The 27,380-nt window shown below is 42.4% G+C and overlaps 1 protein-coding gene across 1 annotated transcript in view; it reads right to left on the bottom strand.

Moving 5' to 3' along the window:
• TENM1 (teneurin transmembrane protein 1) overlaps positions 1-27,380 on the bottom strand; it is a 544,190-nt gene that overhangs the window by 125,368 nt on the left and 391,442 nt on the right. Inside the window, exons 13-14 of the mRNA XM_058196608.1 lie at positions 14,137-14,283; positions 3,581-3,797 (exon numbers count right to left, since the gene is read on the bottom strand). Of these exons, the coding sequence (XP_058052591.1) occupies positions 3,581-3,797; positions 14,137-14,283 (364 nt within the window). The remainder of the gene's footprint in view (positions 1-3,580; positions 3,798-14,136; positions 14,284-27,380) is intronic.

The following is a 27,380-nucleotide window of genomic DNA, read 5'->3' on the forward strand; positions in this document are numbered from 1 at the left end:
ACAGAGCTTCCGAACACGTTCCGGAGTAAATTGCAACACGAATGAAAAATTCAGGTTTGTGGCAATCATGGTAAATGAAGTAATTTAGCGTTGGCCAAATCACACTATTTATTTGCTTATGTCTATTCATTTATTTAGTAGTGACACATTAATTTTATTAAATCATTTCTCTACCCCATGTCTACTGTGTAGCATTCAAAGTGTCTTGTTCATTGTTTGATATCAAACACATTTCCAGTATTCATCAGTTATCAAGAGAAGAGATAGTAATCTCTGAAGTGCACTTCTGGTAGGGAAATTATCACAAGACCATTTTGCTTAAAAAGATATAATTTACTGCATTAACCATTCCAGATAGATAAACTCAAGGTAAGAGCGTTAGTGATATTTGTTCATTTCCTCTTGTTGAGAATATTACCTTGAATAAGGGATTCAACATTATAATTTTATTTGTGTGCCCATAAAATAGGGGTTTTATCTTGATTTGGGAAAGTATGAAGTAGTATTTTCATGGCAGTTGCAGCAAACAATACCTGTCATTTATGTATCACTAGGTAGAGAAGTAAAAAAAAAAAGACTAATTGAAAGGTATATTCACAATCAAAGTGATGCTAAGGATTATAACCACATTGTGGTGTTGTGGGGCTACAGATAATTTCAAAGTTGTGAGAACTTCAGATTTTAAAGACGTTAAAACACCACATTTGGTTTGAGACACATTATTCTCTTCTCTTCTCTTCTCTTCTCTTCTCTTCTCTTCTCTTCTCTTCTCTTCTCTTCTCTTCTCTTCTCTTCTCCTCTCCTCTCCTCTCCTCTCCTCTCCTCTCCTCCCCTTTTCTCTCTTCTCTTCTATATTCTATTCCAGGGGTGTCAAACTTGTAGTGTCACGGTTGCATCATGTGACATATCGGGACTTTTCCTCCCTTTGCTAAACTGAGCATGGGTGTGGCCAGCGCATGATGCATCTGGCTCACAGGCTGCAAGTTTTTCTTCCGTTCTCTTCTCTTCTCTTCTCTTCTCCTCTCCTCTCCTCTCCTCTCCTCTCCTCTCCTCTCCTCTCCTCTCCTCTCCTCTCCTCCCCTTTTCTCTCTTCTCTTCTATATTCTATTCCAGGGGTGTCAAACTTGTAGTGTCACGGTTGCATCATGTGACATATCAGGACCTTTCCCCCCCTTCGCTAAACTGGGCATGGGTGTGGCCAGCGCATGATGCATCTGGCTTGAAGGCTGCAAGTTTTTCTCTTCCGTTCTCTTCTCTTCTCTTCTCTTCTCTTCTCTTCTCTTCTCTTCTCTTCTCTTTGTCAAGGTTCCAGAAAAACCTCTTCTGCATAAAAAAAACTCAGAAGCCATTGTCTTTCAGAGTTCTTTACTAGCATAAGGAAACTGGCACACGATGAGTGAAATTCCAAAACTGAACTTCCGGATTCTTTTCCCAGTTATACAAACCCCAAGAGTCCCACTCCCCCTAACCCCTTTGCTGGTCACATGGTCCCACATTCTCCCAGTTCATTCGAATATCTTCCCGCCACTCCTCCTGCAGATGTGAACACCGTCCGACCTTGACCGCTTGAAGAATGTTACCATACCCCTCAACCCCCTTCTTCCCTTCAGGGGAAAAATGTGGCAGAGTCTGGAACCCTAAGATCTAGTATGGTTTCCAGGCCTGACACTCTTTTCTCTTCTCCTCTCCCCTCCCCTCCCCTTCCATTCCATTAAACTCTACATTCTCTAAAACTCAATGAATTGGAAAGACAAAGCAAAGAAACAAGAAGAGGCATTTATATTTTCTTAGTGCTAGGTTACAGAAGGAGAAAATACTCCCCCCCCCACAATCTTGCTCTAAGCAACAAATTGGATCAGGTTATCATTCCAGCAATCTGGGTCAAGTAATGACCAAAGTTCCATATTAGGGCACTGAACTAGGTTGCACAGTTCCTGCACATCCACAGTATGGAAGAAAGTGAAACAGATGAAGAGACATAACGATGTCAAAACATTTTTTCTCCATCTGGCAGATATGTGGACACAGCAGCTCCCAAGACTCCCTGAGCCAACAGCACAAAGGGGAAAAAACACAGGAACGAATCTTGATCAACTGTATCCCAAAGATGCTTTTCAAAAAGGCAACCAGACTTTCTTGCTTGTTTGAAAACATTTGGCTTCTCATCCAAGAAGCTTCTTCAGTTCCGACTGAATGGTGGAGAATAGAAAGACTTATATTCATTAGCTCTCCAAAGCCACTTGGGGCTTTATCTGTATTCTCAAGGTCACCTGAATCATAGTGCAAATAAGTGTGAAACCTCCTTGGGATTGTTGAAAGGACTTTGTTGTAGACAGGAGATAGGTGATGTGGTATCCCTCCCCCTCTGTTGAGAGAAGGTTGTTCAATAGATGGCCTCTTTGAGGTCTTTGATAGATGGCCAAACCAGCGGTCCTCTCTGTTCACATTCTGGACAATGACCAGATAGCAACAGCAATAGCACTTAGACTTATATACCACTTCACAGTGCTTTACAGCCCTCTGTAAGTGTTGTACCTTATCATTCTTGATGAACGAACCTTTTCTTTTATGTCCACTGAGAGAATATGTACCAAGACAAATTCCTTGTGTGTCCAATCACACTTGGCCAATAAAAAATTCTATTCTATTCTATTCTATTCTATTCTATTCTATTCTATTCTATTCTATTCTATTCTATTCCACTCCATTCCATTCCATTCTATGTGGTTTACAGAGTCAGCCTAGGGCTGCCAACAATCTAGGTCCTCATTTTACCCACCTCGGAAGGATGGAAGGCTGAGTTGACCTTGAGCCTGGTGAGATTTGAACTGCCAAATTGCAGGCAGCTGGTGATCAGTAGAAGTAGCCTGCAGTACTGCACTCTAACCACTGCACCACCTTTGCAGATGACTGCAAAGAATGTAATTCCTTCTATTCCCCACTATTCAGTCAGAACTGAAGAAGCTTCATGGATGAGAAGTGAAATATTTTCAAAGGAAAGAAACCAAGAAAGTCCACATGCCTTTTTGGAAAAGCACCTTTGGGACAACCATGATCCGGATGACTGAGAATCTCCATAGACCAGGGGTGTCAAGCTGAAGGTTCGCGAGCCAGATGTGGCCTGCAAGATGCTTAAAACTGGCCCGCGGGGCCAGCCTGGAAATACCAAAGGACCAAAGGACCAAAATGGCCTGGTTTTGGCCGGCAGAGTGCTGCAGATGGCTGGGGAGGTCAAAAACGGACTGCGCAGGGACCTCGCGGGGCCTCCCCGTGCCCCGTTTTGGCTGGCAGAGCGCAGCAGGAGACTGTCCAGGCTGAAAACGAGGAACAGAGGGGCTTCAAGCAGTCCCCCCCATGTACCGTTTTGGCTGGCAGGGTGCTGCAGGAGGTGTCTGTCCCGTCTCCTCCCCACACTTCCCCCCCCTCCACTGGCCCATGGAGGAGAATTACAATGCTGATCTGGCCCGCGAAGAAATCCAGTTTGACATCCCTGCCAAAGACGATCAACGGTACCATTTAAGAAACCAGGGGGGAAAAAAAGTCTAATAGTGATATAAGAGGGAGGGAAGAAAGGACTTACCGGCTCTCAAATAAGACATCGCCTTGAATGACGTGAGTGCTCTCCTTGCCAATCAGAAACTTGATTCTGTCATAAAAGAGCCTTGGCGAGTGCTGCAAGAAAGGAGGCTGGCTTTGCTGAATGAGGTCCAGAGGGTCAGGGGACCCTTGGCAGAGGGGGCTGGAGAAGCAATTACTCTGCTGACAGCAATCAGGATCAACGCAGTCTGTCAAACCATCTGCAAAAGGGGGGAAAAAAACCCAGAAAGACGCTGCAGAAGAGATAAAAACGGTCGAACGCTCGGAAACGTAACCCAGAAAATTGTTAATCAAACGATAAGTATGCAAATGCAAGTCTGTGCATCTGGAGGAAGCTCAAGGAGAAGACTCAAGATACTGGACATGGAATAGCTTTCTAAATTTCTGCCTCAAATCTAAGCCATTTCTCAAAGGCAGGACTTCCCCTTAGTGATGAGTATTATTGGAAAAGGGCAGATAATAAGGATGTGCTCTTGGGATTTATGTCAGCTTGTCCACATTCAGCCTTGACTATCTCATTGTTAAATAAGTGTAAGAACACCAGGCTCCACCTATGAGAATGTCACCGAAACTGCTTTTTCCTTTGATGTTATTCTGACAAATACTTCAAATTAAATTAAAACCAGTAGGAGAACATAATAAAATATTTCTGCACTACACATCCCCTTGACCTCACCATCTATAGTAATTGTTTCTCATCCTCTCTGAACCTTTTAGACATCCTTAACTACAAGATATGGACGTTCCCCATCTTGAAGCAAGTATGAATAAGCTACAGTAAGTGTAAATTACACTGTAGTCAGATCCATAGATGTTCATCTTAATGGTAGACTAGAACCATTATGAGCTGGAGTGGCGCAGTGGTTAGAGTGCAGTACTGCAGGCTATTTCTGCTGACTGCCGGCTGCCTGCAATTTGGCAGTTCAAATCTCACCAGGCTCAAGGCTGACTCAGCCTTCCATCCTTCCGAGGTGGGTAAAATGAGGACCCAGATTTTTGGGGGCAATAGGTTGACTCTGTAAACCACTTAGAGAGGGCTGTAAAGCAGGGGTGAAATGCTCTGAAGTCTGCTACTGGTTCACTTTGCTACCAGTTCAATGTGTGCACATGCGCAGTGCGCACCAAATGCATCATACATACCGCAAGCGCTACTGCACAGCACTGAAAAAGGAGGATTAAGAAACCTTTTCTAAATAGAACAGCGAGGGGGGGGGGAAACAGCTGTGCCACACAATTTTAGATTTGCTAGAAAGCAGGATTTCCGCGAATTTAAATCGTGTGGCACAGCTGATTGTCGAAATACCGGTTCATCCGAACTGGTAGCATTTTTACTACCGGTTCGCTTGAACTGGTAGCTTTTGTTACTACTGGTTTGGAGGAACTGGTCCTAACCAGTAGCAGTTCACCCCTGCTGTAAAGCAGTATAAAGTGGTATATAAATCTAAGTGCTATTGCTATTATTTTCTGCAGCACACAAGCCCATGATATGACTCGCACTGGCTATATTAACACAACACGCTGAGACCTAAACTTGAGTTTACAAAAATTAAAGGTGTTTCAATTACATGCTAATTCAATTTTTTTAAAATTTGCATTTATATCCCGCCCTTCTCCGAAGACTCAGGGCGGCTTACACAGTGTTAAGCAATAGTCTTCATCCATTTGTATATTATATACAAAGTCAACTTTTATTGCCCCCAACAATCTGGGTCCTCATTTTACCGACCTTATAAAGGATGGAAGGCTGAGTCAACCTTGGGCCTGGTGGGACTCGAACCTGCAGTAATTGCAAGCAGTTGCTGTTAATAACAGACTGTCTTAGCAGTCTGAGCCACCAGAGGCCCTGAGGTACAATTCAGATCAAATCAAGTCTTCATTAAGATCATAGACTAGACCAGAGGTTGTGGGTGCTTCACCGCTACACTCTTTAAGAAGAGACTGGACAGCCACTTGTCTGGAATGGTATAGGGTCTCCTGTTTGAGCAGGGGGTTAGACAAGATGACCTCCAAGCTCCCTTCCAACTCTATTATTTTATATTCTATTCTGTATCTGTACCAAGGGAAGAGAGCTTTGAGAAACTGCAAACGTATTTTGCAATAGCAGTATTTTCAAGCTTATGGGCAAAACATTCCACGCGTGTGATAGAGAAAGAAAAATGAGGCTTGTGCATGGAACAGAATATTTAACCATTAGGTTTCAGTTTGAAGAATGGAAATGCAAGAAGGAAGAAAGTGAAGGATGAGGCAGTCCGTAGACAAGACTTTGGAAAGGAAAAAAAAAGTAGCACTTCATTTTCTATATAGAAATATTTTTGGGATTGTTCTGCAGAGTTCAGTGAGCAGTGCGGGACAGGATACCAAAAGGTAAACGATTACAACAGTATGAATGGATCTAATTGTTAAACTAAATTAAAATTTCATTTGATACAAGGGAAGCAAATAAGGGAAGGGAGGTCAAGTAGAATAATGGAAGGAAAAAGAGAGGACAGGAAAAAGGGTTTAAAAGGCAGGGCAAGATAACTGTAGGATGTTGGTCAGGGATGGGCTGCTAGGGGTTCGCAGAATTTCCGGAGAACCTCTAACTAAGATTCTGTATAGTTCGGAGAACCCACAAATCCCACTTCTGGCTGGCCTCACCCACTCCGTCCCACCCAGGAGTCCCCACACGGCCTGTTCTGGATGCAAGTAAGTGCAGGGCATGTGTAGAAGCTTGGGGAGGATGAAAAACTGGAATTTCGGGAAGGCCTGGCCCGTTTTTGCCCTCCCGGAGGCTCGACAAAAGCCTCCGGAGCCTGGGGAGGGCAAAATCTCACACACCCCCATCGTGGCGCAGGAGGCACACCCACCATGGCCACGCCCACCCATCAACTGGGCAGAGAATCCCTTGCTAACATTTTTAAAGCCCACCCCTGATGTTGGTGCTCTCTGAGCTTGGCTGTTTTCTTGCAAATGTTTCATTACCAAACTAGGTAACATCATCAATGCACAGAAGAGTAAAAAATTACATCCCAGCTTTGATCCAGGTAACAATGCAGGATGAGAGGATCAGTGGGAAAACAAGAGCCCAGACAAGGGGGAAAAATCTGAATACACATCAGGAGAGGAAGACAGAAAAGAGAACCATCAACAGAAACTTTAAAGGAATATCTGTGGAATACCAAAACAGGGATCATTACCATGAAATCAAAGGCTGAAGACTCTCAAATTATAAGGTTCAGGAGTTAAGTACCATGGCTCAAGATCAGAACTGTGCTCCTCTGAATTAATTTTAAAAAAGTTTCCATTTCTATATTCTTCACATGAATGCAAAATACTGCAAAAGATAAAGATAAGTAAAGGTTTCCCTGCCTAGTCGTGTCTGACTCTAGGACTCAGTGCTCATATCCATTTCTTGATTGAGGGAGCCAGCATTGTCCCAAGACCCCTTCCATGGTCATGTGGCCAGCATGGCTATACGCGCCAAAGGCACATGGAACACGGTTACCTTCCCACCAAATTGGTACCTATTTATCTACTCACACTTGCATGCTTTCGAACTGCTAGGTGGGCAGGAGCTGGAGCAAGGAACGGGATCTCACCCTGTTGCTTTTCAGCTGACAAGCTCAGCATCTTTAACTGCTGGGCCACCGCGCACCCTAAGTTAAATCACCCAAATAAAAGAAAAATATGACTTTTTGAAAAATAAATAAATCCAAAGGACAGCTTCCTGAAAGAAAAGACTATCATAAACGGATTTTTTTGGTCACAGTCCTTATGGTGGAAATCAATGGTGAAATCCTCTGAGGTTTGCCACTGGTCCGCTGTGTGTGCATGCGTAGTGCATGGCAAATACGTGCTGCATGCACACATGCACAGTGCGTGACAAATGCATACTGTGCGCATGTGCAGCATGCTATAAACACATGCTGCATGCACACACATGTACAGTGCACACTAAACATGTGCTTCACGCAGAAAAAGGAGGCTTAAGAAAGTAAGTAGAACAGTGAGGCGGGGGAACAGCTGTGCTGCGCGATTTAGATTCACTAGAAAGCAGGATTTCCTGCTTTCTAGTGAATATAAATCGCACAGCACAGCTGATCGTCGGAAATACCAGTTCGGACAGCTCTCCGGTAGCATTTAGCCTTTATTACTACCAGTTCTCCCGAACCGGTGTGAACCGGTAGCATTTCACCTCTGGTGGAAATGTTCAAACATGCCCAAGAAGACAATCGACTAAGCATATGTGAGTTTCTAGCTTCTTGTTAAGGGCTGCATTCATAAAACATCTCCCTGTTAATAGGAGATTGGAGAGGCTGTGACTTTTCAGTTAGATCAGCATCAACAGCACTGGAGTAGGGAACCAAATTAGAATAAAATTAGATTTTACTGGAAGCTACTTGGCACAGCCTAAACAAGAGAAGCACAACACAGTTCTGCTTGGAGGCACAGATATGTCATACAGTCAGCGAGGGACAGAGAGAGTGACATGCTCCTCGCTCACAGCCCATATGCAGTTTATCCTTACGCTGCTGTTGGATTTAAGCTGCCTTGTTATTCTGTACCCCAAAGCTTTAATTAGAGAGTTGCAAACCACCCACACAGTCTCCTCTAACAATTGATTGCTGATGTTTCTTGATCCATAGGTGGGCAGAAGAGAGAGAGAGAGAGAGAGAGAGAAAGAAAGGGGAGCCTGGAGCTCTTTGGCTGATCTCAAAGGCCAGCTAGGAAAGGAAGAATGGAAATAGGCAGACTCCCACGAAGCAAGGGGAATACAGCAGAAGGGACAGAGGCAATCTTAATGCAAACTGTGAGCGGTATAGGAGAAACAGCATCTGCTGAGGATGTCACACATCCCACGGCTGGTCCTGCTCAGCCTCGCCAAGCTGGCACAGATGGACACCACAAGCCGAAATCAGCTCTCCGTGGCGCTGCATCTGCTGAGGAGACATTTCAGCCTGACAAAACGTGCCTTTAATACGACATCTGTGATATGAAAGGTGAAGGAAGCTCAGAGATCGAATGATAAGGCAGTGAATCTCTCAGAAAACAAACGGGAACCAAAAGTGTAGAGCAGGACTGACTGGGGAATTCTGGGAGTTGAAGTCCACAGGTCTTAAGGTTGTCAAGGTTAAATAGCCCTGGAGTAGATCATGAGATGCTCATTTCATTAATCCCTTAGTATCTGTCAGTGTTACCTTTTTGGGATCCAGTCTGGAAATGGAAAGCAAAGGCTGGGAAGAAAGGCTGAAGGAACCAATGGGGATGTGAAGGGAAGCATGACAGTATCCTTCGAACATTGGAAAAGGTTTATATGTGAGAGTTTGAAACTAAAGAATGAAAAGAAGTCGCACTTCTGAGTACTGATCCACGGATATAGGAACAAAAATAAAAGTCCAGTTTTAGAAGGCAGAGAAAATGGCCTTGAGAGACAGAAGGAAGAGATCCTACCAAAACAATAGTCAAATAAAAGAGTACCGAGTTGGAGAAGAAATATAACATGAATAAAATGTCTTAGACAAGATCTTCCTTAGTTCTCCCAAAGATAAAGGGAGAGAGAAGGGAAGCCCATTCAGACTCACAAGATTCTGTTACTATAGCTTTACAATATAAGTACAGGTAGTCCTCGACTTATGACCACAGTTGGGCCCAAAATTTCTGTTGCTAAGTGTGACAATTTCTAAGTGAGTTCTGCTCCATTTTATGATCTTTCTTGCTGCAGTTGTCTAGTGAATCACTGCAGTTTTTTTAAATTTTTAATTTGTTTTTGAAAAACACTGCATTGTTAGGGTATACAATTTACAAATAAAAAAGACTAAAAAAAAAAGAGTGGTATTAAACATTAACATACAAGCTAAGAACAATAATAATGATATAGTAACAATACTAATAATATAACCAAAAAGCTTTTAGCTAAGTTTTTTCTTACCTTAAAGTATTGTAATTATTTTCCTTCTTATTTTCTTATTTTCAGTACTAACAATTATGATCCTACTTTTCTCTAATTCCTACCTCTTGTTTCTATCCCTTCATAGAATTTATTTCAAATCGTATAATATTCTGTATCTTCTTGATCTTTAATTTGGTAAAGGTTAATGTAACCATTTTGGCACAATCAAAATTGTTTCGAATTACGAATTTTCAAATTATGATGAGATATTCACATTTTTCCAATATTTAGCCTGTACGATCCTTGCCACTGCAGTTGTGAAGTTAGCAGCAAAGTTGCTAAATGAATCTGGGCTTCCCCATCGACTTTGCTTGTCAGAAGATCGCAAAAGATGATACCGTGACCTCGGGACACTACAACGGTCACAAATATGAGTCAGTTGTCAAGTTGCCTGAATTTTGAACACGTGACCATGGGTGTGTGTGTGCAAGTGATGGTCGTAAGCATGAAAAACAGTCATAAGTCATTTTTCTCAGTGCCATTATAACTTTGAATGGTCACTGAATGAATGCTTGTGTATGTTGTCTCCTGTGGATGGACGACCCCTCCACTTCTTCCTCAGAGGCCTCGAGGGAGAACGAGATCTTTCCTGGCACGTCAGAAATTACTGACCCTGAACTGCCAGCAGAACAGGCCTCAGCTGGAGAGAGCTTGCAGGCCAGAAAGGAAGAGGGGGAGGAGCTGACTGCCGTGGTAGATCCCAGAGCCTGCAGGGCAGAGAGGAGGAGGTGTCAGGGTTCCAAGTAACACCCCCAACGAAACAAGACTCCGAGGCTTGAAGTTCCTCAAAGTTCCATTTTATTAGAGATGTCATATTGGCATACCTGGGTAAACCCGAATCTGAAAGTTTCCAGGTTTTCCCCACCAAAAAGAAAGTTCAAGTCCCTGCCCAATACCCACAGGTCCATCACATGGTCCAATCCCAGCACCGTCCCAACTGGAGATGCCTCCCAGTTCCACCCTCCAGGTTCAGGGTAAGATGTCCTTGACTCTCTGAGAAAGGAATGTTATTATGATTGTATATCACACTTGCTCCATACAATCCCCCCTGTTGTGGTCCGCCAGAAGCCTGCAGAGCTGGCAGCGGAGTCAGACAATGAGGAAGCTGGGGAGGACGATGGGTCAGTCCTGGAGTCAGGGGAAGGCTCGGAATGAGGGCTCTGCATCGGAGGCAGAGATGGGGCCAGGGCCATCTGGGAGCGATGCGCGGACTCTGGAGCCTCCAGAGGCAGACAGCAGAGAGGCAGAGGAACAGGAGGAGCCTATTCCTAGTGCATGCATGCGAAGAGATGCCAGAAGGGAAGAGCAGCTAAAGCAAAAAGGACGACTCGGGTATAAGGCCAGGAGATGATTGGCCCTTCCCAAAAGAGCAGCAACGGCTCTTGGGTTCTTTGTAGGAAAGCAATGTTGCTACAATTGTTTCTTGTCTCCTGTTTCTGAACTTCGTGGGGTTCTTGTCAAGAAACAGGGTGCCAAAGAAGACAAAGGTTTGTGATAAGGCCGAAGGACTTTTTATGAAGGACTTTGTTTTGGACTTAATTTGGACTAGGCTGAGAATGAAGTAATTCTCAGCTGTTCTAATAAAATATGTTTGATTGTGTCTGGTAATAACTACTTGGGCCTCGGTCACAACACCCACTCCCAGTTTCCTACAGTAGTAAATATGGCAGGCCTGAAGGCCCAATGCAAAAGATGACTTCCAGGCCCAATAGGAGGTCTGCCAGATTGCTTGGGAAAAGGCCCCACCCCCTCTTGATGGGCTGTACCAGGAGCTATTTAGAAGGAGGTGTTGCTGGAAGCAATATGTGTGGGTCGTGGCCAGATGTTTGTTAGTGAGACACTGCAGTTTAAATTGCCGGGAGACTCTGCATTTGTGTTTTGGGCCCTATTTGAGCAGCTGGTTATCTGTTTGATGGACTAATTGTCCGTTGACTGGAAGTTAGTCTGGGGCTTGTTTGTGGCTGGCTTCACTTGGAAACGACTCTCTGAACTTCTGCCCTGGGCTGTTCCTGTGAATTTTACTTGTAAACTCTGTAACTCTGACCGTTGGACTAGCTGACGAACCTAATGGGAGCCTCCAAACCTCAGATGGGATTTTGGCTTCTCTTTTTTGAAACTACCTTTCTGTGATTGTTTTGAGTTTGCCGTAAGTTCATTCCTTTGTTACCTACTTGGTCTCAAGCCAAATTGTTCTAATTTAGCAGCTATGAGTGAGCTGAAAACCTGTCGTGTCCCACTCCTCCGCTGAAGGCCGGGTCAGGGAAATCCGAATCAGGCGTGCCTCTGCAGCTCTGCCAAAGTCCTAGCAAAGTTCTCAAGGCAGGCAGGAGACCAGAAAGTGACTTCAGCAAGATATGTTCGACTTTGCCTGACTCAGAGACTGCCAGAAAGCAGATCCTTTATATAGGCCATGGGGTGTGGCTCCATGACTCAGCACTTATCCAGGCCTGCCCCTCCCTTCCTTTTGACGCTGCCACCTATCAATTCTTCTGAAGTGAGGGTCACTCCAGTCGGCAGCTGTTGGTAATAAACCTCCCTCAGGCTCACATGCTGTGGGGAAGGGGGAGGGGTCTAGTTGCTCCGTTTGCCTGAACATGGAGCCAGGGCTGGGGCCGGGAGGCATACTAGGACATTCTTCAGCGTTCGGAAGCAGATAAGAAGACCCCAGCTGCGGTGAGAGCGGGCAAGACACAACAAAACCTGAAACAGAACTGCTTGGGGGAAAGAAAAAAATAAAGCACTCTCTAAACCAACACTGACGTGTGGGTCAGTGGGGCAGCACAGTTCGTAAGTCAAGGACTGCCTGTAATATTGGCCCATATGCAGTGGTAGATTTTCAATATTCTTACCACCGGTTTGCCACACCCATGCACACTCCCTTTGCGTATGCACCATTTGTGGATGCGTCCGACCTTCCGCGCATGTGCCCAGCCTCAAAAACGTGGCTAAATAGAATGGCATTACGTCCGGGCGGGTGGATGGGCCCACCCACAGTCTCCGCAATCGGTTCGCCTGAACCGGTACGAACCAGCTGAATAACAGCTCTGCCCACATGACATTGAATTACTAGCCTGATCTATCTTGAAGGGCTGGCAGCTATAAAGCCCTACATGGATCGGAGCTTGGGTATCTTTGAAACCAGCTGTTGAGGGTAGAACCTGTCAGTGCAATGAAATCTAAGCAGGAAACTCCTGATGTAGGTCACCTGGTTTCAGGATTTGTGTTGGGCAGGCCAAGGAGGTGAACGCTGTCTGCAGGGCTACTTTTATGCAACAATTTTTTAAACAGAAGGATGTGAGAATGGCCTCCTCCCTCTTGTAATTGTTTGGAAACTTGTTAAAACCTGGATGTTCCAGATGGCTTTAAGGGATTAGAATAACAATGTCATCTGAGTGAGATATGGCACAATGTATTGTGTTTGATGGACCATTGGAATTCTATACTATCTGCAGGCAGTCCTTGATCACAACTGGGACCAAAGTTTCTATTGCTAAGCAAGGGGGTTATTTAAGTGGATCACACCTAATTTTATAACCTTCTTTTACCATGGTTGTTAAGTGCTGCTGTTAAGTGAATCATGCAATCGTTAAGCGAATTAGCTCCTCCCATTAACTCTGCTTGTCAGAAGCGGGCTGGGAAGGTTGCCAGTGACAATCACATGACACTGGGATAGCAACAGCAATAGCAGTTATACTTATATACCGCTTCACAGTGTTTAACAACCCTCTCTGAGTGGTTTAGAGTTTACATATTGCCCTCAACAATCTGGGTCCTTGTTTTATCGAACTCGGAAGGATGGAAGGCTGAGTCAACTTTGAGCCGGTCAGGATTGAACTACTGGCAGTCATCAGAGTTAGCCTGCAATACTGCATCCTAACCACTGCGCCACCACGGCTCTTATGCTGTGGTAGGATGCTGCAATTGCCATAAATATATACCAGTTGCCAGGACTCCAAATTCTGATCATGTGACAACGAAGATGCTGTGATGTTTCTAAGTGTAAAGACCAATTGTGAGTCACTTTTTTCGGTGTTGTTATAACTTTCAACAGTTACTAAACAAATTATTTTAAGTCAAGGTCGTTTTGTATTGTGCATATTGCTGTACACTGTTTAGAATCCGTTGTAACTGAAACCCAATAGAAAATTCATTCATTTACAAAAATGACATATACCGTACATTCTTGAGAATTATTTGTGCCCATAGCTTCATCATTATTGAAGTTAAAAACTGTGGTGGCACAGTGGTTAGAATGTAGTATTGCAGGCTAACTCTGCCCACAGCCATCAGTTCGATCCTGACCGGCTCAAGGTTGACTCAGCTTTCAATCCTTCAGAGGTCAGTAAAATTTTTCGGGACAATATGCTGACTCTGTAAACCACTCAGAGAGGGCTGTCAAGCACTGTGAAGAGGGTATATAAGTCTAAGTGCTATAGCTATTATCAATGTTATTTTCACAAAGCATCAGGGCATTAAACGAACTCAAGGACTGTTTGTATTATGTATATTGCTGTATGCGGCTTAGAGTCCATTGAAACCGAAGCCTTATAGAAGATTCATTCATTCACAAGAATGACATACACACTCTCGAGCAATAACTGTCTCCGTACCTCCATCATTATCGATGTTATCTTCGCAAAGCATTTCCATAACAACGTTGCAGCCCATTCCGCTCCAGCCCACTTGGCAGACACAGTGCCATCCGTTTTGGTCAAGGGTGCACCTTCCATTTCCATAACACAGACCAGGGCATCCATCTGCAAAGACACCACATAAAGAAAGCATCGTGCATTATTTCTCCCGCAAAACAATACACCAGCAGGCAATGGGATTTTGCTTAAACAACTGCATTAGGTTCTCTCTTTGGACAAAACAAGATCACTATTCTTCAAGGCCGTTCATGAACTTTATATGCAAATGAAAAACAAAAGCTTTCTGAACTTTGCCATACCATTAACTGTATATTTATCCAGAATATTTCACAGGATATTTTCTCTCTCCTAGTCCTTTTCCTTCTATGCATCATGAATGCAATGCCCCTTAAACTGCTTTTCCCAAAGCCACAAATGGTCTTAGGATACCATCTAAAATATTTGCGTTGGCATCTAAGGCAGTAGTGAAATCTGAACTGGTTTACTACCGGTTCACTGGCTGCGCATATGCACTGTGCGCATATGCGCATATGCACAATGCACAATTTGTGCATATTGTGCACAATGCACAATATGATGCACATATGCACAATGCACCAAATGCGAGGTGTGCACGCACGCAATGCATGCCAAAAGGAGGCATGGGGTAAGTAGAACAGCGCGTGCAGGGAGGGTGATCAGCTGTGACGTGTAGTCTTTTTTTTTTACTTTTAAAAGCATTTTTTTACAACCTATTTGGGTCAAGAGGTTGTAAAAAAATGCTTTTTTTTTTTATTCAAAAAGTTTTACAGAAACTTTTTCCCCCCCTTTCCCCCCACCTCCCCTCCCCCCTCCCTTCAAATCCCCCCCCCGACTTCCTGGAACGAGCACAAGGTATAGTTAAAAATAAAACAAACATATGCTAAAAAAAATTCGTCCCAACTTAATTATACCCCTACAATCATCAATTCCTAACTTCCCCCGAAAACAATCAAAAATAATACATCAAAAGGTTGTAGAAAATGCTTTTAAAAGTTAAAAAAGGCTCTGACAATCGCGTGGCTCAGCTGGGATCATCAGAGCCTTTTTTTTACCTTTTAAAAGCATTTTTTACAACCTATTCGGCGAAAGAGGTTGTAAAAAATGCTTTTAAAAGTAAAAAAAAGACTGAGGATCGTGTGGCTCAGCTGGGCATGAGGGGAGGGGCAGAGATTTTTGCTAACAGTTCTTCGAACCACCCACCACCTTCACTACCAGATTGGCCGATCCGGTCCAAACCGGGAGCATTTCACCCCTGATCTAAGGGTTTTTCGAGAATGTGTCTTCGGACATTGCTCAAAAAATTTGGACATTGCTCAAAAAACAAAACAAAACATTGTTTTGTTTTGTTTTTTACGGGATTTAAAGTCATTTCTTTCATTAGGGATCCAGCTAATCTTTTCATTTAGCTCTTTGGATATGAAAATCCAACATTGAATGACTGGAGGTTTACAGATCTAGAAAAATGGATTAAACATATCAAAGAACTTATTTTTATGAAAAGTTTATCACTGGTTGTGATAATCAAGTAAGAGTTTCTCATGCATTCTCCCTTAGTAATGCCTTAGCAAAGTCTCAGAATCCATCCTGGATTTCTGGCACTTAAACTGTAGCCTTTTTTGTTTCAGACATTCTCTGTTGTGTTTTCATTAACTACGACTTTTCTGTCTATGAAGCTGTTCATTTCAGAGACAAATTTCTGCTTATATTATCTGTTGTTTTTCACTGTGTCTTAATATTTTGGTAGCTGAGTTCTATTTTGTTTTTGTTTTTTTTGTTAAAAAAATTATTGACATGTTCTGCTGCTTCCAGTTTTCTTCGCCACCATGGACGTTGCACGCAGATAAAAGTAGGTTACAATTTTTTAAACAAATTGTATAATCCATAATCTGTGTGTTCAAGGAAGCATGTCAATAGCAGAAATTACCTTTCTCCAACCTTTCGCCTTTGAAGAACAGTTTCCAAAATTTCCTGTATAAATATAATTCTATTTAAACGAAGGTAATGTATTAAGATTTATAAGAACACAATAAAAAGGAAGGAAAAAAACATTCCAAGGTAATGCCGCCTGCAAATTTTTGCGTGATGCCATGCGGTTCTAAGCTATCTTCAGCCTGCTGGATACGAAGGCAATGCTTTGATTTTTCCCTTTTCTGTCTTACACTCATTGCAGCCTGATTTTCAATTCAAGAAGCTGCATATAAACGGGAGTTTCTTGTAGTGTTCTGAAGGCCCTTAATTATGCTATATTGATTAGTACGTCTGAATGTTGGCAATAAACCATGAGTCAGCAACTACATCTAAAATAAAATAAAAATAAAATAAAATATGTACTTTAGCATGCCTCCTGCACTCCTCAGTTCCTCATCATAGCAGACAGTATGTCTGAACGCTCTTACCAATATTTTCTTGCTAATGGCCAGTCATAAAACACCCATTTACTAGGTAAAGTTGTTCCTATCAATTCTCTAGAGCGGCCCTAGAAAGGTCTCAAGGATTTCAGCTTAATTTTGCTGGTTTTTTTCTGTGTGAAATAGCAGAGCTTCTCCTCCACCTACTCCTCCTCCTGGTAGTAAGTTCCTAGTCCAGGAGACCAACACATCCTTTAGTTCTGGAATCCTGTAGAAGTTTTAATTTGATTCTAGCTTTTTTTCCCCAGCCAAATAAATTTTAGTGTTATTTTATTTAATTCTTCAAAAAACTTTTCTCTTAATTTTATTGGTACAGTTTGGAATAGATATAGAATTTTTAGTAAGATGTTCATTTTTATGGTTGCAATTCTTCCATCCAGGGATATTTGTAGTTTCGCCCAATTCTCCAAGTTCTTACGAATTTGTTGTAATAGTTTTGAATAATTATCTTCTTTTATGGAGGAAATTTTTGCAGTCAGCCATATTCCAAGATATTTTACTTTTTTCACTACTTGAATTTCCAATATCCTCTCTAATTTCTTATTTTGGCCTTGTGTAAGATTTTTGGCTCTATCCTCATTTTGTTTTTATTTATTTTTAAACCAGCGACCTTTCCAAATTTCTCTATCTCCTGAATTAATATTTCTCCTGTTTCAAAGGGGTCTTCTATTATAAAAGCCATATCATCAGCAAAAGCTTGTGTTTTGTACTCTTCTTTTTTAATTTTCAACCCTTTTATTTCCTGATTTCCCCTAATCTGTGTCAACAAAACTTCTAACGATAGAATAAATAGAAGAGGGGATAACCCCTTTATTTATGGTAACTTCCTCTGTTTGATCTCCGTTTACCATTATTTTCACTCTTTGATTTGAATATATTGCTTTGATCATTCTAATAATTTTTTCTCTGAATTTCATAGTGATTAATTGTGTGATTAGAAACTGCTAATTCAAATTATTGAAAATTATCGTGCATCTACCAATACTAGTGCTAATTGTTTTTCAGAGTGGGCTTCATAGTACTCTAATACATTCATTATAATTCTTGTGTTGTTTTTTATTTGTCTTTGGGGTAAAAATCCGTTTTGGTCTGGATGAATAATCTTGTTTAATATTTTTTTGAGTCTTTCCGCTATGATCGTCGCAAAGATTTTATAGTCAGCATTCAGCAGCGAGATTGGCCTATAATTTTTAATAAATTGATTATCTGAATCTTCTTTCGGAATTAGTGTTATGAATGCCTCAGTCCATGAATTTGGCATTATAGTTCACTCTAGTACTTCATTATACATTTCTAGCATTGTTTCCTCCAATAATTCTTGAAACTTTTTATATATTTCTGCGGGGATCCCATCTGGCCCTGGTGTTTTATTATTTTTTTGTTTCTTAATTGCCTCCTTCATCTGTATTAATGTTATTTTATCATTTAACATTTCTCTAGCTTCCTCTGATATGTTGGGCAGATTCCTCTCTTGTAGGTACTGTTTAATATTTTCTTTTGAGATAGTCTCTTGACTATATAGTGTTTGGAAGTAGTTATAAATAACATATTTTTTCTCCTATCTTATGATGTAAATTCCCTTGTTCATCCTGTAGGTGCTGTATTAACTTTTTGGGTTTTTCCTTTTTCAATTTATGGGCCAGCCATCTTCTCAGTTTATTCGCTGTTTCGAAACAATTTTGTTTTGTCATTTTTATATTCCGTATCATTGCTTCTTGTTGTGTTAAGTTAAATTTCTGTTTCATTGAGTCTCTTTCTTCCTTAATTCTATCATTCTGCGGCTCTTTCTGCAGGGCAATTTCCAATTTTTTGAGTTTTTCCTGTAGTAGCATTTGTTGTTTCCTTTTCTCCTTATTTCTCCTCACCACATAGGCTATTGTTATTCCCCAAATGTATTCCTTGGTGGTCTCCCATAAGTTCTGAAATGTTGTTTGTTCCTTCCTGTTCTCCTTGAAGAAAATATTCAATTCCTTTTCCACTCTATGTATATAAGATTTTTATTTTACTATTCTTTGGTTTAGGGTCCATCTAATTTTTTTTCCTCTGGCCAATTTTATTTTATTGTTACTGGGTTGTGGTCTGCCCAGGAGTTTGGCAAGATCTCTATCTCTTCTAAATTATTAATCAGTTCTGGATTCATCCATGCCATATCTATCTGAGACCATGAACTATGGGGGTGAGAGAAGAAAGTATACTGTTTTTTCCCGGGATTTTATTGCCTCCACGCATCTCTTAAATTTAATTCTTGCACCATTTCAAAATATGTACTTGATAGTTTTCGTCTTTTTGTTTTTTTTTGTACTCTTGTAATCACTTTTATTGTCTACCACTGCACTGAAGTGGCCAATTATACAGACATTTTCACAATCTAATTCCATTATTTTCCTCAATAGTTTATTGTAAAAAAAAATCTGTTTTGTATTTGGTGCATAGATTGTCACTAGAAGAATTTATTTTTGATTTGTTGTTATTTCCGTCATCAAGATTCTACCTTCTTCATCACTGAATATTTTTCTCAAATTTAACCAGTCTTTTATATATACTATAATCCCTCTTTTTTTTTTCCTGTGCCAATGCCAGATGCAATTTTCTTAATTTGGGGCATTTAAAAAAATTACCGTGTTTTTCTTTAATATGGATCTCCTGCAGACAGATAATATCTATATTTTCACTTTGGAGTATGGGCGGCAGGGCGAGCCCAAATGCTGCCGGCATGCTTTGCCAGCTCGGCCGGCTCGTTTTGGGCGGCGGCTGGCCTCGGCGTTTTCTTCCGCCGCTTTTGATGGCGGCGGGGGTCGGGGGAGGGGGGGGGGGGCGGAGGGCGCGTTCGGCATTTTTGCCCCCCTCTCACTCGTCCTCCTCTCGCCCTCGGAGGGGCGGAGGGGCGTTGTCACTCTCGCCTCCTCTCCAGCCGAAATTGAGTGCGGCGGCAGTGGGGTGGGTGGGGGGAGGCCGCCGTGAAGTGCCGGCAGGACGAGCCCAAATGCTGCCGGCATGCTTTGCCAGCTCGGCCGGCTCGTTTTGGGGCGGCGGGTGGCCTCCGGCGTTTTCTTCCGCCGCTTTTTGATGGCGGCGGTGGTCGGCGGGGGGGGCGGGGGGCGGAGGGGGCGTTCGACATTTTCGCCCCCCTCTCACTCGTCCTCCTCTTGCCCGCGGTGGGGGCGGAGGGGGCGTTTGTCACTCTCGCCCTCCTCTTACTCGTCCTCCTCTCGCCCTCGCCCTCCCGCCCTCCTCTCCCGCCCTCGCCCTCCCCAACCAAGGATGCGGGTTGAATTTGCCATTCAAAAGACAAAGCCAGGGACTGAATCCGAAGCGATCTCGAGAAGGTCTGGGAGAGTTTTCCCCGTCCTCCGGGGGAGAAGGAGAAAAAGAAAGACGCCGAGCGGGAAGGACCAAGGTCCCTTACGGGGGAAACGGGCGGTTCTCTTTGCAGCCCCTTTGCCAGCTGCTGAGACCCGCCGTTCATGAGGAACACAGAACAACCCTGCCGGCACATTCGAGGGGTTTCCCTGCGCCTTTCGGTCCGCTTTTTGATGGCGGTGGCGGTGGTCGGCGGAGGGGCGGAGGGGCGTTCGGCATTTCGCCCCTCTCACTCGTCCTCCTCTTGCCCAGCGGTGGGGGCGGAGGCGTTGTCACTCTCGCCTCCTCTTACTCGTCCTCCTCTCGCCTCCTCTCCCGCCTCCTCTCCCACCCTCGCCCTCCCCAACCAAGGATGCGGGTTGAATTTGCCATTCAAAAGACAAAGCCAGGGACTGAATCCGAAGCGATCTCGAGAAGGTCTGGGAGAGTTTTCCCCGTCCTCCGGGGGAGAAGGAGAAAAAGAAAGACGCCGAGCGGGAAGGACCAAGGTCCCTTACGGGGGAAACGGGCGGTTCTCTTTGCAGCCCCTTTGCCAGCTGCTGAGACCCGCCGTTCATGAGGAACACAGAACAACCCTGCCGGCACATTCGAGGGGTTTCCCTGCGCCCTTCGGTCCGCTTTTTGATGGCGGCGGCGGCGGTGGGCGTTCGGCATTTTCGCCCCCCTCTCACTCGTCCTCCTCTTGCCCGCGGTGGGGGCGACGCTGCCGAGAAGCCGCTGCTTACAGAGAGCGAAAAAGCCAGGGAGACCTTGGCATAGGTGGGCGGCTGGTGTAAGGCAGGGCAGAACCTTCGACCCGCAAGGATCCCGGGAGGGGGGGGACGAAAGAGAGGCAGAGAAGGAGGGAGGGAGGGAGGGAAGGAAGGAAAAGAAAAGAAAAGGGGGAGTGAAAATAAGAGCAGTCCGAGCTCTGAACTGGGGAACGAGAAGGAAAGAAAGAGGGAGAGAGAGAGAGACAGAGAGGGAGAGAGAAAAAGCGAAGAAGGAAGAGAACAGTGCAATGAGTAAGGACTGCCACTGGGGTCAGGGAGCAGAGCACCAGGAAACAGGGCGGCCAACGCGCGCATACTACACACACACAAACACAGAGCCAGCTCCTCCCTGCCGCTGTTGAATCTTACTTCACCGCACCCCCTCCATCCCGGCCACACTCACAGCCAAAAAAAAAGGCAGAGCAGCATCCCTCGCCGAACGGCGGCGAATCTTTTGCCTTCCCTGAAAGATTAAAGATTAAATAGGAGAGGAGACCCAAGGCGTGCAAATCATCAGAATGCCTCGACGTTTCGCACTCATTATGTCGTCATCTTAATTAATCAGACCGTGGTGGGGTTCCCTACACCTTCCTCTCCCTTTAAGAAATAGAACACTTGGCTCTATCTTTATTTTTTACATTGACCAGTAGCTGCCTCATTTCCCACCCTAGGCTTATACTCGAGTCAATAGTTTTTCCCAGTTTTTTGTGGTAAAATTAGGTACCTCGGCTTATATTCGGGTCGGCTTATACTCGAGTATATACGGTACCGTGTTTTTCTTTAATATGGATCTCCTGCAGACAGATAATATCTATATTTTCACTTTGGAGTATTATTAATGTTTGTTTTCGTTTAGCAGGTGAATTGATAACATTGATGCTTAACAATAGCATCCTGATTTCATCTTCCATCCTATTATTTATATGTAAGTTTTGGTCCTTTCCTTGTTCTTGTCTCTGTTTGTGCTCTTGTTCTAGCTCCCTCTCTCTCCTGTCATTCTAATTCCCTCCGGTCTCCCAAGTCTTGTTCCACAATTTTTTCCTCTGATGTCTGTTCCTCCTGGCTTTTGTTCTCTACGTCCTCTCTGCTATCTTGGTCATCCTCCCCACTTATGTAATGGTCATAAAATTCTTGTGCTTTTTCCAGGGAGTCTATACAAAATTTCTTTTCTTGCCAAGTTATTAACATCCCTTTGGGGATGAGCCATCTAAACATGACTTTGTATTTTAGCAGTTGGGTGGATAAAAAATGATAATTTCATCATTGTTCCCTTATCCTTCTTTGGTATCTGTTTCAATGTTATAATATCTTTTCCTTTGTATACCAGGGAAACCTCTCTTGTTCTACTGTAGACTTCGTCTCTAGTTTTCTTTCTCACAAACTTAACGTGCACCTCTCTAGGTAGTTTGTGTCTACGCACATAGTTTGTGTGTATCCTATAGACTTCATCTATCTCGTTTTCGACTTATTATTTATTTTTTTGCAGAGGTTCCGTGAGGAATTCTGCCATAAATTTTGGAAGTTCTTCCTCCTTGTTTTCCACTATATTTTGGAATCAAAGATAGAACATTGATTTTTTCATCTCTAAATTTATTATGGCCTCTTCTAACTCTCTATTTGCTGCCAACATTCTGCTTTCTGTTATGTCTAGTTTTTTCCCCACTTGTTCCATCTTGGTCTCTACCGTTCTTATCTTTTATTCATTTTTTGTTATCATTTCCTGCATTGTGCCAATTTTATCATCTAACTTGTGTATCTCTCCTTTCATTTCTCCCATATCATTTTTAATATCTTCATAATTTTTAGTCATTACCTCCTGCATCTTCATCCTTGTCTCTTGTATTGCCATCAAAATTGATTGCCTACTCTGCAAATTCACAGTGGAGCCTGATTTCTCGCTTCCCAAAATACTTTCCACTGAATGTGGTCCTGAGGGGAAAGTTACTATTGAGGTTCCTTTTTTCCCTCCTATTTTTGTAACTGTGGTGGTCGTACTCATCATCTTGATATTTTAAAGACATTTTTCCACAGTACCATATATTCCTATTCTTCTCTTCCCTTTTTTTAGTGTCTATTCTAATTCCTCAAAATTCCTTCCTAAGTAGATATTATAATACCCCCCAGTGTCTCTCCCTATCTAGCAATCTGTCTGGTTCTACTTTCTCAATAGCATTAACGTTCAATATTTCCCCATTCAACAAAATGCCTCTAAAATTCCTTTATAATACTTACTTTACATTCAAATTAATGTGACTTGATAATACAATTAATAATACAATAATACAGTTTACTTAAGCATTTTGTTAATTAATTATTATTGAATACATTTCTTCTTTCCTTAAAGTCAAATAAGACTATCTACCTAACATACATGTATGTAAAATACATGTATGTATGTATATGTATGTATGTATGTATGCTATGTATCTATTCCTTAAATTACTGCACTATTTTTAACATATTTATATCCAGCAATCTCAAGCAATTGTTATAATATAATATAATATAATATATAAATGATGCCTATTGTCTATAAAATAAGTAAATAACTATGAATATATATATATCTATCTATCTCACATTAGTTCACTGGTGAATCTTGCTGGTGGAACAAAACTCCTGTGTTTGTTCTGAAAGGGATCTATCTATCTATCTATCTATCTATCTATCTATCTATCTATCTATCTATCTATCTATCTATCTATCTCTATATCTTTAAGGGGGATAAAATTCTAAAGATTCTTCTAGGGTCCTTATTTTAAATAGTTATTATAAGTCCACTATATCCAGGCTTATATTATCTTTTGACTTTGACTTATTACTTCTTTCTCTTTAAGTCCCGTATATAAGGTTCCCCCCACCCAAGATGTTGTCTCAGTTCAAAAATGCACAGTCACTGTAGTTCTCTCTAGCTGGATTTCTCTTCTAGAATGCACAATGTTCTCTCTTTTAAAGCACTATTATCAAAATACCGTTAGTCTTTTCAAAAAAAGCCCAAATCCACTCATTCACTCACACCTCACACATATTAAAAAGAAGGACTAGTGGAGACATGATAGCAGTGTTCCAATATCTCAGGGGTTGCCACAAAGAAGAGGGAGTCGGGCTGTTCTCCAAAGCACCTGAGGGTAGAACAAGAAGCAATGGGTGGAAACTGATCAAGGAAAGAAGCAACTTAGAACTAAGGAGAAATTTCCTGACAGTTAGAACAATTAATAAGTGGAACGACTTGCCTGCAGAAGTTGTGAATGCTCCAACACTGGAAATTTTTAAGAAAATGTTGGATAACCATCTGACTGAGATGGTGTAGGGTTTCCTGTCTGGGCAGGGGGTTGGACTAGAAGGCCTCCAAGGTCCCTTCCAACTCTGTTGTTATATTATATTATATTACTTTCCTTCCAATATTTGACAGCTTGTAGCCTTTGCTCCCACCGCCAGATCACTACTTTTTTCACCTTCTAGGAGACTTGATTCACCGCTGATATATCACATCGTTTCACAATCACTGAGAGTTTTTCCTCTCTGTTTCTTATATTTCTCTTCTTCCCGATCCTTCATGCTGCTTTCTTCTCTTCTCTTCCTACTCGAACCATTGGATCATCACGCCTCTGGATCTGCCATGTAAGGCCGATTTCTTCCGTGCCTGATCTGAGAGTTCCTCTTGCTAAGCGGGAGCTTGCACCTCTCTCCACTTAAACTCCAAGGATACCCCTCTACTTCATTGATCCCTCCAGGATCCAATTTCGCCCATGGGGGCCTCAAAATGCAAAAGATCGGGTAAAAATGAGCAGAGCCCCACTCGTTCACCCCACAACAGTGTGATGTCACTGCCGGAAGTTGAGTACTGTTATTATTCACTGGTCTGGATGATATATAAACATCTCTCTCTCTCTCTCTCTCTCTCTCACACACACACACACACACACACACACACACACACTCTCATCTATCCATCTATCTATCTATCTATCTATCTATCTATCTATCTATCTATCTATCTATCTATCTATCTATCTATCTATCTATCTATCTATCTATCTATCTATCTATCTACCATCTATCTATCATCTATCTATCTATCTAAACCAGGGGTCTCCAACCTTGGTCCCTTTAAGACTTGTGGACTTCAACTCCCAGAGTCCCTCAGCCAGCAAAGCTGGCTGAGGAACTCTGGGAGTTGAAGTCCACAACTCTTAAAGGGACCAAGGTTGGAGACCCCTGATCTAAACTATAAAAATGCAAATCCGCACAACAGCATTCCTAGATGAACACAATAATGAAAAAAGCATAGCAGTAAAAAAAAAAGAGGAAACAGTGCCCTGGAAATTGTTAAAAACTGAACAATTCAAAAAAAGCTTGGTCACAATTGTTTAGAAATCATCTTCTTTGCTTTCCTTAAAAAAACTAGAAGAATCAATTTAACCGTTCACCCAAAAAAAAAAAATACATACCAACAATCCAATTTCAATTTCAACATCCCATCCAATTTCCAAGTATAGTACTCCTTCCAGAGTTGTATGATAATAGTTTCAATCCGACAGATTCATAATTGCAACACACCAAAGCACAGAATAACCGGATATGTGATTAATAGACTGCATTTCTGCATCATAAATTTTGCTAGCGCATGCCTCATTATTGACAAAGGATATACTGTATACCCACTAGCAGTTTGTAAGGTCAATGATGGAGTTTATAAGAGGGGAGCTGTAAACTTTATTTTGCAAGAGTGCTGAGTGTTGTTCTCACCATCCTACTAATGTGAGAAGCACCCGAGGCTTTGTTTCATATCTTCTGAACCTGAAAAACACCTTAGAATGAATAATTTATCTGGCAGCTCCTTTGGTTGTGACAATTTAAATACACATTCTAAATGGGTTGCGAGTTCACACGGGCCCACAAATTCAATTGTGGGAGCAGATGAGAAACCAAAATACATGTTCGATTAATTGGTAATTTTTCCCTCCTTTCTTTGTACACTCTTTGTTGTTGTTCTTAAGGATGAATGTATATTTTTGTTTTGTTTCATTTTGTTTGTTTGTTTTACTGTTTTATAATTTATTTTCTATGATAAAACAATAACTTTATATTTAAAAAAAGAGAATCCAAGCTACATGGGAAGAAAAGAACACATGATGGGCAATCAATGCCCACCTTCTAAATTGCATTATATGATCCTGGAGTCTTAGTGGACAACCAGTTAAATATGTGAGATACGATTTTGATCAACAGTTCCTGGATCAATAGGTTTTATTTAGGCTTCCTTAATGTGATGAAATGAAATACAATGTAGAGAAAAGTAAATATACATTATAGACTGTATATATAGATTATATACATTATAGCAGTAACTGTGAGAGGATCTTGGAGTCTCAATGGACAACCAATTAAATATGAGCTAGTAGTGTGCAGCGGCAGCCAAAAAAGCCAATGCAATCCTAAATTGCATTAACAGAGGGATACAATCAAGATCAAGTGAGGTACTAATACCACTCTATAAAGACTTAATAAGACCACACCTAGAGTACTGCATCCAGTTTTGGTCACCATACTATAAAAAAAGATGTTGAGACTCTAGAAAGAGTGCAGAGAAGAACAACAAAGATGATTAGGGGACTGGAGGCTAAAACATATGATGAACGGTTGCAGGAACTGGGCCTGGCTAGTCTAGTAAAGAGAAGGACCAGGGGAGACAGAATAGCAGTGTTCCAATATTTGAGGGGCTACGACAGAGAGGAGCAGGTCAAATATTTTCCAACGCATTTGAAAGCCAAACAAGGAATAATGGATGGAAACCGATCCAGGAGAGATTCAACCTGGAAATAAGGAGAAATTTTCTGACATTGAGAACAACCAACCAATGGAACAGAAGTTGCCTTCGGAAGTTGTGGGAGCTTCATCCCTGGAAGCTTCCAAGAAGAGACTGGACTGCCATCTTTCAGAAATGGTGTAGGATTTCCTGCTTGGGTGGTGGTGGTGGGGGTTGGACTAGAACTCCTACAAAATTCTGCTACTCTGAATCATGTTGCATCCAAATGAAGTTTAATGACAATCAAGTCAATTTAAAATCTGTGCATAAGATTAATCCCACCATTAATTCTCCCTTTCTTTCATACCAACATTGTGATTGGGTGACTGATTTTTAGACGAACTCCATGGGAGGCACAGTTAAATTTGGAAGTTTCCGATTTCAAGTAGTCCTCGATTTGCAACCGTTTGTTTAGTAACCGTTTGAAGTTACGATGGCACTGAAAAAAGTGACTTATGACTGTTTTTTGTACCACTGCAGCATCTCCACGGTCAGGAGATCAAAATTTGGACGCTTGGCAACAGGCTCATATTTATGAGGTTGCAATGTCCTGGGCGGGGGGGAGGTGTCATGTGTTCCGCTTTTGTGACCTTCTGATCATCAAAGTCAATAGGGAAGCTAGATTCACTTAACAACTGCGTTACCAACTGTTGTGTCTTGTCCGCTCTCACCGCAGCCGGGGTCTGCTTATCTACTCCCGAACATGGAGGAATGTATGCCTCCCGGCCCCAGTCCTCCATGCCCAGACAAGCTGCAGAGGAGGGGGCACCTCCCGGTCCCAGCCCTGGCTCCATGCCCAAGCAGGCTGCAGAGGAGGGAGCATCCCCTGGCCCCAGCCCTGGCTCCATGCCC

The sequence above is a fragment of the Ahaetulla prasina genome, chromosome 11 (genome assembly GCF_028640845.1).
Source record: "Ahaetulla prasina isolate Xishuangbanna chromosome 11, ASM2864084v1, whole genome shotgun sequence".
In the NCBI taxonomy this organism is placed as follows: domain Eukaryota; kingdom Metazoa; phylum Chordata; class Lepidosauria; order Squamata; family Colubridae; genus Ahaetulla; species Ahaetulla prasina.